Source organism: Limanda limanda, chromosome 4 (genome assembly GCF_963576545.1).
Source record: "Limanda limanda chromosome 4, fLimLim1.1, whole genome shotgun sequence".
Classification (NCBI taxonomy): Eukaryota; Metazoa; Chordata; class Actinopteri; order Pleuronectiformes; family Pleuronectidae; genus Limanda; species Limanda limanda.
This window is the reverse complement of record NC_083639.1, coordinates 18,085,857-18,098,778: the sequence shown is the minus strand read 5'-3', so window position 1 is coordinate 18,098,778 and position 12,922 is coordinate 18,085,857. Positions and strand designations below refer to the sequence as shown.

Sequence of the window (12,922 nt, the reverse complement as noted above, 5' to 3'; positions counted from 1 at the left end):
CTTAATCCGCCATCCCATCTTCTTTTCCAAAAATATGAGTCATGTTCCATTATGCAGGAACAAACCAACTCCAAGCTTTGGTTCAACAACTAATTTATTAAATACAAACAAGATTTGTTTTTCTGTACCTTGAAACTCTGAACAATAACCAACCAAATGGAACCATGTTTCATTTCCGAGCTTTTTCTCCATCCAGAGCAGACATTTGTTTGGTGGATGATTAACCAGACTCGTCGCAGTCAGGCTGCATTCAAGTACCGTTGGCCTCTCTACTTTGCATTCCTGTCACAACCACTACGTGCCGTTCAGGGGGAAAGATGTGTATGGACTGATGGTCATGAGACGGCGTGTGCCCTCTTAGGGCGAAGCGGAGAAACTAGTCATTGACTCATTCCGGAGAATTTCATCAACTCTGATTATTTTATTTAACAGAAGAGAAAAGTTCTTTAAGACACAAATTCTCTCAACAGAGCAGCACTTATGATGTGCATGTGGAAACGTTTGAAGTGTCTGGTGTTGTTGCATCAATTATTCATGGATGTTACATTTTAACATTTGCCGCTCCGTGTGAAACGGAGGTTGAGGTTAGAGGACATGTGTACACATAGTAATGGCACTGATTGACTTCGTTCACGTTCATGGTTAAAGCAAATGGTTGGAATTGAGTTTCCATTCATTGTGCTATCACACTATTTACAGGCCGGTTCAGGACAAGTGTTAATTCTCTCTCAGGTGATTTAAAGGTGCAGTTACACTGGAAACCTAATATCAAGCCAAATGTTACAATCAGTGTCATGTTTTCATAATTTATCTTCTGTTTTGTGATTTTATTTTTACTTATCTTTTGTCAATAAGAATTAACAGTTTTTCTTGTTTAAATAAACAATGCAAAGTGACACCACCACAATGACATGTGGGACTGCTGTGAGAGGAATGCAGACATTGACTTAAATGGATCAATGCCTTGCTCACTGGCACTTTGGCAGCAGGTAATAAGACTAAGAAAGAGCATCCCTCTCTCATTGATCAATGCACAGAGATCCACTGGGATTTTAAGATGCAAGCTGCTGTGCAAACAGTCAATAGTAAAAAACATACTGTACCCGAGGGACACATGTATCGATTCGGTGGCAGGTAATGAATGTGCAGAACCAGCAGAATCCGTCAGTGTGGACAGATGGTAGGTCTGCATTTACTTTGTTTTATTTTTTGTAATTCTTGATCTTATTTCTACAGTCTGCGATGAATCCGAGTGGTTGAACACGGTTCAAAACCAAAATCAATTGTGTCAACTGATGTTACATAGAAACAGCATCGTTTTGAGTCTGCTTCCCTTTTTTGTTTTAATCCTCAGTCTACATTCACGCTCCTAAACAGTTTGCTTTCAGTTCAGTGGAATCGTGCCAGCGCACACTGGCTCCGGTCCACATAGTAACATGTTATTTGACTCCAACAGCTGCACCAAACCTGAAAGGTTGGATAACCCTTGCTCAGTGAGCTTTAGGTATGATAACAGCCAGGCAGGGCTGTCTATTACACTCACTGGCAGAAATGCACTCAAATGAATCCAATAAAAATCTAATTGGAAATATACATTTTTAATGTAATATTGAATATTTTCGGTCACATTATTAATGGAGAAGCCAATTAAACTGTCTATGACCTCCTTATTGCAGTGTTCATCATAGCTTTCTCACTTGCATACCACACATATTTAACTACAATGAACTTAACATCTCAGTTTACATTATAATTAAAACTTTATTCCCATTAACACATTAAACTTTCCTGAGTCCATTTGTTGACATTTTAATTTCTCACTGTATGATTATGTGTGGAGCTCCCACAGACCGACTCAGCTCTGTCAGGAGTGTGTGGCACATCATGCCGGTGTATGTGTGTGTGTGTTGTGTTGTGTGAAATCTTACCTGTGCAGGTTAGAGACTGCGCTTCAGGGAAGTCACCCCTGACTCCTCTGCGCCCTGTCTGCCTGTAGAAGAGCGCAGGGATGATCGATCACTGATCACAGCAGATGTGACACGATTACATGTGATCAAAGATTGAAAGCCCTGCCTCTCCTGACAGGAACACTGTGCTGGTGGAGGATCTGACCTCAGCTGCCGGTGTGACTCTGTCTCCTGCGCCTCAGCTCCTCCCCTCAGCTCCGGGCTGACGGATCACTGCTGCATCCAACCACAAACCCAATTAACCCGCATCGAGTTGCTTTACACACCTTCCACAGGAGCGTACATTCAATTCAATTTCATCTGTATAGCGCCAAATCCCAACATTCATTATCTAGTGGAGTAGAGTTGAGACCTGAAGATGGGCTATAAAAGAGAAACGAGTAAACACCGTGGCAACTGTGGAGAGAGAAACACTTCCTGTTACCTGTAAGAAACCTCGAGCAGAATCAGCACCAGTTAATAATAAAAATAACAATTATATATAATTATTATTATTATAATAATGTTGATACTACTAGTAGCAAAAACAATAATAGTAATAGTAATGATGATTATTTTTTAATAAGCTGCATGAGACATTTTTTTCCCCTGTACTCACTTAAAGTGTTTATATCATGTAAGTGTACAGCGAACTTATGTTTAGCCAACAGACCAGCATTTTTGTCCGGGCCTGTTTCCACAAATATGACACTCATAAATCACATAGGTGGAAAAAATCCATAAACATAGGTACAACCACAATGTAGAATGTAGAACAATAAAAATAGGCTAAATAATAAATGTATTATCACACTGATGGACCACAGGGTTATAAAAACAGGCACCTTTACAACCATTATGCAAACTACTATAGGACTACTAGTAAGTACTAGTAAGGTAATGGTTGTCTATGTTTAGAATCAAGTACAACAATCAGTCTGATCAGGAGTCTGTTTTATTACATATCATTAATTTAATAATATAATCATCATCACTGAGATGTGCCGCAGCACTAAGCCTGATCTATTACAACCTTATATTGACAATGACCATTAGTTAAGGCATGATTCAAGGAGGCAGATGTGGCAATGCTAGCTTTCTTAAGCAGAGTCCATAAAATATGACGCTTCATGATTGGACATATAAGCAGATTAAAATTACAAACCACACAAAACGTCTATAATAAATTTCTTAAACCTTAAGGAAAATGCAAATGGCCACTGGACAGATTCAAATTACACTGACATATTAATTGAGACAAAATGACAGCAGTAAAACAAGTTACAGACTCATGAACACATTTCGTAAGAGTGCTTTTTGCATAAAGAAAGTGCATAGAGGTTAAAATGACAATGGGCTTTACAGTTATTAGTCATCATGTAGAACGAAAACACAGAAAAAACAGGAATGTTATCAACCATATTTGAACAAAATGTCCTGTAATAATACATTGTACTGCAGGTATTGGTAATACAAATTTAATTTTAGATTTTTAAGAGTTTATATCTTTAAAAATCTGAGTGGCAAAATAGGTCCGTTCCAGTAAAATAATAATTTATGAAACTATTTGATGATGCTGAGGCTACTTTCATCTGTTGTCAAATCAAAATGTATAAAAATCTAGCTAGCTAAAATACAGCTTTAATTTATCTCCATTACACAATCTGCATAACCTGTGAATTCCATCTGAGGAACACAGTAGCCAGAGATCAATTACTTTGACAATCACACAGTATGTAGATCCTGGACTACTTCTGCTTCATCCACAGTTGTTGTTAGCACCGGGCCGGTCAGCGTTCAGGGCAAAGCTTTGTGGTCCAGGAGGTCAGTCGGCAGCAAAGGGCTCAGTAAGTGAGGGGAGTCAGAATGAAGAGGCGATCCTCTTCCTTCCTGATCCACTTCAGCAGTTTGGTGACGGCAGAAACCGCCAGGGCCTTGGTCCCCAGCGGACTGAAGCAGAGGTAGAGCTCGAAGCCGCTGGTCACCTGCACAGAAGACAAGAGGAAAAGACTTAGGGCATCATAAAGCCATTCAAATGCAGAACTCAGTGTTTGTCAAGTTCTCTGATGACACAGCCATCGTTGGATGTGTTTCTGAGGGGAATGACCTGGAGTACAGGGCGGTCATCACAGACTTCGTCAGCTGGAGTGAGCTCAACCAGCTTCAGCTGAACACCAGCAAGACGAAGGAGATGATCGTGAACTTCCGGAAAAAAGCATCCAACTTAACACCAGTGAACATCCAGGGATTGGACATAGAGGTGGTGGAGAACTACAAATTCCTGGGTGTTCACCTCAACAACAAACTGGACTGGTCTGACAACACACATGCCCTCTATAAGAAGGGCCAGAGCCGCCTCCACCTGCTGAGGAGGCTGAGGTCCTTCGGAGTGTGCAGGTCTCTCCTCAGGACTTTTTATGACTCTGTGGTGGCCTCAGCCATCTTCTCACTGTGGTCTGCTGGAGGGGGGGTAGCACGGACAGAGACAGGAGCAGGCTCAACAGACTGATAAGAAGAGCGAGCTCTGTCCTGGACTGTCCTCTGGACTCCATTGAGGAAGTGGGGGACAGAAGGATGTTAGCCAAGCTGGCGTCCATCATGGGCAACACCTCTCACCCCCTACATGACAATGTGGGGTCCCTGAGCAGCTCTTTCAGCAGCAGACTGTTACACCCACGGTGTAAGAAGGAGAGGTTCCGCAGGTCCTTCATCCCGGCTGCAGTCAGGCTCTACAACACCAGCACCACCTGATAATGTTGTAGTCCCTGTCTATTATCTCTATCTCCACTCAACCTCTCACCATAGCTGTATTTGTATTTTTAGTTTTCTTATTTATTTTTTATTTTTTACTCAGATCACTACTATGCACAATAATATTCAACACTGTACATCTATATTTATATCATGGACACTTAAAATGGTTAGATTGCAATATTTATATTTCCATTATGCTATCTTGTAGTATTATTTATATTATGGTCACTTACTTTTTAATTATTTTCTGTATCATGGTCACTACTGTTGCAATATTACTTATAATATTTTTGTTTTCATTACAATAACACTCACATCATTCCACTTTCTCCCCAGTACCTGCTTTTGCACAGTGTTTGTTTTGCAGGTTGTTTTTGTTTTTGTTTCTGTACTCTCATTATGTGTAGTTTAGTAGTGTACATATTGTGATCTTTTTTATTGTGCTTCGGCACTGTTATTTAAATTCTGTTTTCTCTTATTTTGCTGTAACAAGTGAATTTCCCCGTTGTGTGGATAAATAAAGAAATCTAATCTAATGATTTGGCTCAGTTTCAGTATGAAAAACACGAAAAGGAAAACTCATTTTATTTTACATATAAAAAGTGCTGTTTTGATCAGGCATATTCAGCGTACAGTTGAACATTATAACAGTTATATTGCAAAATAATGGGTAGAAATAATTTCTTCATCTCTGGTGAAGATCGTGGTAAAAAAAGGGGGGAAAATGCTATTTCTTTGATTTCTTTTCAATTCATTTTCAATTATTTGGTCCAGACTTTTTCTTGACTTTGCCTCACACAACAACAAAGCAGCGGGAAATTCTCATGCTCATAATTTTTTATAACGTGTGAGGGGTGGTGCAACAGGCAGAGGCAGGATGTAACATATTAAATCTGCTGTGGAGATCACGTGATGTTGATTTTACACGGGCGTCGGCTGTTATCATCTCAAACTGTCCTGACATCTTTGGCAGTGTCTTCTGTTGGTGTGGCACCGCTTTTTCATCCTTAGATAGCTTTCTCTTTGTTTTATTTTTTTCATCATCTCCTGCTGTGTTCACACATCGGCTCCTGTGGACTTTGGGCGGAGTATATACTTGGCAGCCAGGCGGAGAAAGTCTGCAGAAACTTTGCAGGCTCTCACTCGGACAACAGCATTCACAGACAGGAGGCTATGCATGTCTGAAAGCTGCTTATGAGGCGCTGACAACTGCATACATTGTTTGGATGAAAAGTTGTTGTTTTTTTCACAGATTTTTTTGATAAGTCCAAATTTAATGATATGTATATGATGAGGATACACAATGTTGAGATGCTCTGATAAATAATGGTGTGTTTCGTAATGTCAAATCATGTGAAATGTGAGATAAGGAAGAAAATTGGTGTCTTGTGTCTTGGAAAAAGAGTTTTGAAAAACAGAAAAAACATCACATGTCTCAATGTCTTACCCATGCCAGCAGGTTCTCAGTTTCACCACAGCGGTAGAAGTAAGAGAGTGGTCTGGTTGGATGGTGCAAGCAGCTGTGGAGGTCCTGGTACAAACCCATCAGCCGTTCCTGCTCTTCATCAGACTGGTACACCAAAGGAAACTCTGGACTAGAGGAAGAGGAGGAAGAGTATAGCGCTTAGGTCAACTCTGAAGATTCGCACTTATACAGATTTCCACTCAAACAGAAGTTTAACCATTAAATTGATTCCACAGACACCCCACCCACCTGGTGTACAGCCCCGAACTCTTTGATTTGTACAGGAAGTGCCTGAGCTCTGGGATGCCGACCTGTGCCACGGAATAACTGGGAGATTTTAGCGCCTCCTTCAGAGCCTGGTAGGCACTGCGCTTACTTAACCTCTCCAGGAACCGCTTCTTGCAGTCCGACATATTAAAAAAGTCCTCTCTGTCTGTTGACACCAAGATGAGGCAGAGCTCGGACGCAGGCTCCAGGTAGGAAATGTGAGCGTGGAAAAATCCAGCAGTGTTAAACTTTGGCAAGCAGATGGGCGTCCAACCTTCACCCTCCCGGAAGGAGGAGGAGGAGCCGACTAGGTTGAAGACCAGGTGCAAGTCTATGTGGTGCAGGAACTGGTCCTTTTTTCTTATCAGCGTAACCAGCCGGTCGCCCGCCAGCAGGATGGAGAACACTAGGTTTGTGGCCTTGGCGGCCTGCAGGCTCGATGACACCACATCCCTGGCGGAGGTGGCCAGAGGCAGGCAGGTGACAGCGCTGAGCAGCAGGCCGGGGTCCCTGTCCAGCCGGAGCAGCAGGTTGTCAGTGAGATACTCGGAGCCAGCCAGCAGGCGGCGCAGGTCGTAGTTCTGCTTGTGCTGGAAGATGTGGTTGAGCTGAGTGAGCGTGAGCAGGCTGACGATCTGGTAATAGATGTACTGCAGCTCCCGCAGCAGCTCCTTGTCTGACTGGCATGTCCGATACACACCCACCAGAACCAGGGGGCTCTTGCTGAGGAAAACCACCTTACAGCCATCTGACACAAACAGATTTCATTAAATGCATTTTAGACCCTTTTTTTTTTCACATATGAAACGTACCATATGGCAAAGGCTACAATCACACTACTACGTTTTCCTTTGAAAACACATCGACTCGGCTAATGTTACGCCTGGCGTCCACACTGTTTCGGAGATAGAGCTGCTAAACCGCAGATGTTTAGAAAGGCTGCTGGCCTCGTTTTAGTTTGAAAACTACATTAGTAGTTAGTCGGCATGGGCAGAAACAGAGATGTTTGAAAACAATGACGTAGACACTTACAACCGCTTGCTGTTTGGGTCTTTTTGGTCACGACGTAGCCTTCGCTGATTCACCACGCTCCTATCTGACCCCTTCGAGAAGGAAACAATCCCATATTACCAGTGTAGAACGCAACATGGATAATCAATTATAAGCGTTGCGTACCCTTTTGTCTCTGCTAACAGCTGCTGTGAAGTTAAATTCAGCATTTAACAATAATACAACTGCTTACACGTGCAGGAGGCGTGCCCAGTGTACGGGATATACGTTTTCAGACGTCTTAGTATGAACGGGGACTAAAACTGATACGGAACCAAAACACTCAGGGATGGTTTTAGATAGATTTTCAAACGAAAACATAGTAGTACGGATGTAGCCTATATTCTGACCTGCATGGATGGAGCGGATGATGTTCTTCTCAGCTTCTACGAAGGACACCAGGGCTATCATCACCCCCACGGTGCTGGACAGAGCCTCCTCTGTGCCGTAGCGGGTGTAGATCGGCTTCCCAGCCTCGCTCAGCACAAACACGTGTTTTCTGTGGCTCCTCCACGCCTCACTGGAAACATCCTCCTCCTTAGGCCTGCTCTCCAATGGACTGGCATTGTTGGGTGGCTCCTCTATGTTTTCTTCCCGCACCAGCACCTTGAGCTCCTCCTCTGCACGCTCTCCTTCGGATCTGTTAACTTCATCATCCCTGCAAGCGTCCTTTTCAACCTCTGCATTCAGGTCCTCGAACGACTGTGCGTGGACGAACATTGCACTCTTCTGACCTGCACCTGCATCGATGTAGGGATAAAAGATGGTCAAGTGTCTGTCGGTATGATGCATGGTGTAAAATGAATGAACGATTAAGCATATAAAACCAAAGGTCTGTTGGAGGACGTTTTTTGTGCTTCTTATCTTTTGGCCTTTTCCGCAGAAAGCTCATAAAAGTAAAAACTAATGCTTGAAACCAACTTACACCTCCACCAAGTCCTTTTATTTACATTCGTTTTAAATTCGATAGAACTAGATTTGTATTTGGATCCGCACCAAACAATCACAATCACTTGAAAACATAACATCTTGGCGGCAGTAAGAAGAGAAAATACTTCAAGTGTGAACACTAACTGGTTGGACTGGCAAATAATTGCCCCACCTCAACTGAGATCACCACACAAAAACACCTGAGAAACTTTTGGACTGGCTGATGAAGCAACTGGAATCTTAAATTGTTCCTTGTTTTGCTTTGCAAGATACTATTGTATACCATGAAACTAAAAAAGTAGAGTTAAGTAAGTTTATTTGTTTTTGTTTTTTTTACACTGACTAACCACCCGTCCAGATTCAGCCACAATACCTTTGATTTGGTCTAGAATTCAATTTTATTAGAGGCAAAAAAAATAGCACAGTCCTTTTCTACAAATGCCATTTTTCAGAGCAGCCACAGAAATGAATGACATCTGGCCATGACTTATTTAATTTAGAAAAAAGAAGAATAGAACCACTGTGATAGAAGGAAAGATAACTTGGCTTTAAATGTCCTATTCGTGTCCCGATTGAAAATTGCAAACACAGTAAATGTTTCACCATTCTCCTGTCAGAGTTGGATTTGTTGGCACTGCAAAGACAGAAGTGACCTGATGCCGACAGGCATTTAAAAAAATCACCAACCTCCCTCTTCAGACGTCAGTCAGTAGATGTCTAATATCACAGCTCTTGCAAGAGGTTGCGAGAAGACTAGTTGATTGTTGGTATGACGAAGATATAAAAAAATGATTTTTAAAATCAACAGCCCTTGGAATTTGTTCAGTGTTTCGTCTCCTCATCAACTTGTGACTATTTGGTTTTCAAAGACTTGCTCAGTGTCTGTGAATTGAGAGCATTTCTGCCACAACAAAAAAAGAGTGATATGAAATTGGGAAGCATTGTTTAAGATCTTAAAACCTAGTGGAAGAGACAAATAACCAAACATGTTAATTTGAAATAAACATCATCATCTCAATGTTCTCACTGTGATGTACAGATGTTCCTTTTGATTGAGCATTTCAGAAACAGATTTCAACCTTTCAAACATCAAAATGTTCAAGTGCTTCAGGACCTTTATGCTTATATTCCACTTTGTACAAAGATGTATACTTTTTGAAATGTTTTCTGCATTTGTATCTCTTGTTCAGATGAATGGTGATGGAAGGTGTTCAATTCCTCAAAAACCAACACTTTCAGCAGAAAATTATATTTTATATTTCACAGGGCCAAGAACTAAAGATGCATTCAAAAATTCCAGAGTTTATCACAAGACCACTGACCTGAAACTCACGACAATATGGCTGTTTGAGTGACATGTAGATTAAAAAAATACATTATTGTTGTGATGTCCTTACACAAACAGAATGTGTATATTCATGCTGTCAGTACTAACCCTAATTGTGCATGGTTGTAACAAAGCAAAATGGAAAACTTTTTAGACACTGTTTTATCATGAGATTAAAAACAAGTCATTGTGGTTTATGTGCCCATTTGTTTCCTAGCAACTATTTGTCAGCAGGATGTCTACTCAATGAACACCATTCACCACCATGAGGGAAGTTGATTACTCTCATGCTGTAAGCATGCACGCTCTTGTAATGATAGATTGAAAACAAACATAACTGCAGACACTGCCCACTGCAAAGAGCTTCTGTTCATTTTTTAAATCATTGTGGATTCAAGCAGCAATCATAGATGTTACATTTTAGAGTGTAGTGCCATCTATTCTTTAGTTTTAGTTTTTCATCAATGAAACTTTGCAGAAGAGTTATAACTTAGGGTTGAGGACGGTGGATCTTATCCATGGACTGATGCATGATCAGCTCCCTCAGAAGGACACTGGCGTAGTGTAAACGTTACCCTTGTGTACTGTACACATATGCTTTGTGATATAATGCCATGAGGGATGAGCCATAAAATGGCATGAAACCTCAAAAGAAATTACATGAAACAATTTATTTAATTCCTTTGTTTTTCCAAGTCAAGACATCCACACAGACCTGAAACAAGAGAGGTGGTCTACTTCCTCACAAACGTTAGCAGGAGAGTCTATCACCTGCAGCAGCTTGGCAGCAGTGATGTGGGGGGGGGGGAGAGGAGGCCCTGATGGGAGTGTTTGAGGACAAGTGACCAGGGGCTGTTTCAGGAAGACCAGGGAGATGACACTGAGGGTTTCTGGTTCTCTGATGAGGAGAATGTTGTTGAGAAGGTTCACTGTTTCCACAACAACAAGCCTCAAATCAAGGGACAAGAACCAACACCGTTTTTCTTCGCCCTCTATACGTCTGAATTCTGCCTCGACTCTGTGTGCTGTACAGAGGTGCTCGGATGACTTGGTTTACAGAGACTTAATGGAAAACTCCAAAGGATGGTCCAACAGCAGCCACTTTCAACTCGGTATTGGAAAACCTGACATAAAGCTTGTGGTGGACATTCAGTAAAACAAGAGGTACCCGTGCTGCTTCAAGAGGCGTGGGAGTGGAGACACGTTTCTAGGGCTGCAACTCAACAACAAACTGGACACCACTGGGGACCTCTACAGGTAAATACAGAATGTGCATTCACACTGACTGGGGAAATTATCTTGAAGGCCATCTCAAGTCGGAAAAAACAACTTCGGAAAGCTAAAATGTTTGTTCACTAGTTACTGCCGCATCACATATCAATTTACACAATTTTACAGCAGTTACGCATAGAAGCTTTTATTATGAACTCATCAAATGTTATTTTTTGTCACTTGCAAACTGCATGTCCACCTTTCACAAGGGCCAATTTTTGAAACGCTCTGCACCCAACAAGCAGGTGAGGAAGGCCAGCTCCACCACGAAGAGGAAGCAGTGAGAGAGAAGAGAATGAGAGGGAACTCCTCTTTACACGTTCAGCCACAGACTCAACCAGCCTTAAAATGCTTGGGGGGGGGCTCTTCTGTGCCATCCGCCATCTGACTCGGGAACAAACACCACGGCAACCATAACCTACAGCCTCCACTGGCTGAGATTCACAACCACACAATACTTTAACTATCACCACCACAGTATATGGAAGTTTATATACAAGCAGACACTGCAAGAGGCTGGACACAGTACAGAGCATCACATGACCTCAAATCAACTCAGATCATAAATTGCAGTGCATGCTGAGCTTTAAAGGAGTACAGAAGAACGTGTTAGCTTATACATGTATTATACACACATGTACATATATATTGCACATGCATATACACACAAAACTATTTGATTATGTATTGCAGAATGTGTGATGAATTGGTAAGTTTCTTTCTTTGATAACATTTTCTTTTAACTGCTGTACTCACACTGTATTCCCTTATATAAAATTAACATTTCATCTTGTGTTAATTTGTTTTTGATCTGCTGGGATTTGCTTGGTGCTGCAACTGAAGGTGGAAAGTGTCTGCAGGTGGGAGCAAACAGAGCCGCCTCACCTGGTTCAGTTCCCTCCACCAGACCTGGAGTGGGGCTGTCCGCCCTCTCAGTGCGGAGGCGGTCAACAGGGACCAAGAGGCCATTCTCCCAGGATGCTCTCGCCCTCGGGGCTTCACCATCCATCACTGCTGCTGCTTCTGGCACAGACACACCCCTGGCAGGACAGACAGATAGAGAGCTGGGGGATCAAAGGTCAACAACTTCACGACTGAGACTCAAAGTCAAACTGGTTGAATGGTGCGGTTATAAGGCGTGAATCAATCAAAGTTTGAGTCCACAGCACTAATCCTCTGTATTTTCAGACAAGTTGCAGAACTGAAGCTGATGAGTCTCTTTCCTAGTGAGTGCTGAGAAACTAAACCAGTAAAGATAAGAGCTTCCTGTGAGAGTGAAACCTTTTCTCCTTAAAACGGACATGTTTCTTTTTTACTTCACGCTTTTTGATTTCATGTTTACACCCTCTGTCTTTTTTATAAATCATATAACGATCCTTGTTTCAGTCTCAGACACGTCTGACATGCAGATGCAGAACTTTAGAACCAGCCAGTTTAAAAGCTAACTGTAGCAAATAATCAACAGTATATAAAGCTATGAAGCTAGCTGTGTGTCTGCTCTAACCCTCCTCGTCTTCACACAGAATTCCTGATAAATTATTGTAAAGTGTTTACCTTTCATTTCCGGTTCTGTCTACATGAGGTTGGGGAGCTCCACGTTAGCGCAGCTCGCTAACTAGCACAGACACAAGACTGAGGCACTTTACTAGCTAGTGGACGTCAGGTCGGTAGGAGGAATTGTGGGATATGAAGTTTTCTTCCACAGGATAACTTTCGAGCGGGGAGTGAATCGGCTCATTTGGTTTGAATTAAATGAAAAATCATTCTAAAGGTGTTTTCATCTTTAAAATGTGCTGTTAGATTAATTAAAGTTCCTTATTGATGCTGGTGGTGCATTAGTCGTCATTTCTTCATTACCAAGAATAGATGCAATAAGGGATTTTTTTTTCTTTTACTTCCTCACACTTAATG

The 12,922-nt window shown here is 41.8% G+C and overlaps 1 protein-coding gene across 1 annotated transcript; it reads right to left on the bottom strand.

Moving 5' to 3' along the window:
- Positions 1 to 2,883: 2,883 nt before the first annotated feature.
- Positions 2,884 to 12,635, bottom strand: mon1a (MON1 secretory trafficking family member A). The gene is made up of 6 exons (XM_061069827.1): positions 12,566 to 12,635; positions 11,897 to 12,051; positions 7,833 to 8,222; positions 6,415 to 7,180; positions 6,148 to 6,295; positions 2,884 to 3,931 (listed from the first exon to the last, which is right to left on the bottom strand). Exons 2-6 carry the CDS (start codon positions 12,018 to 12,020, stop codon positions 3,791 to 3,793), a joined length of 1,569 nt encoding a protein of 522 aa, XP_060925810.1. The 5' UTR covers positions 12,021 to 12,051; positions 12,566 to 12,635; the 3' UTR covers positions 2,884 to 3,790.
- Between the last annotated feature and the right edge of the window lie 287 nt (positions 12,636 to 12,922).

Bases quoted from the DNA above. Each gene is read 5' to 3' on its own strand.
- mon1a (XM_061069827.1), bottom strand. From the start codon at position 12,020: ATGGATGGTGAAGCCCCGAGGGCGAGAGCATCCTGGGAGAATGGCCTC. The intron at 7,181-7,832 runs GTCAGAATATAG...TGTTTGTGTCAG, and splicing joins CATCCGCTCCATCCATGCAG to ATGGCTGTAAGGTGGTTTTC. The intron at 3,932-6,147 runs GTAAGACATTGA...TCTTCTGTGCAG, and splicing joins CTGAGAACCTGCTGGCATGG to GTGACCAGCGGCTTCGAGCT.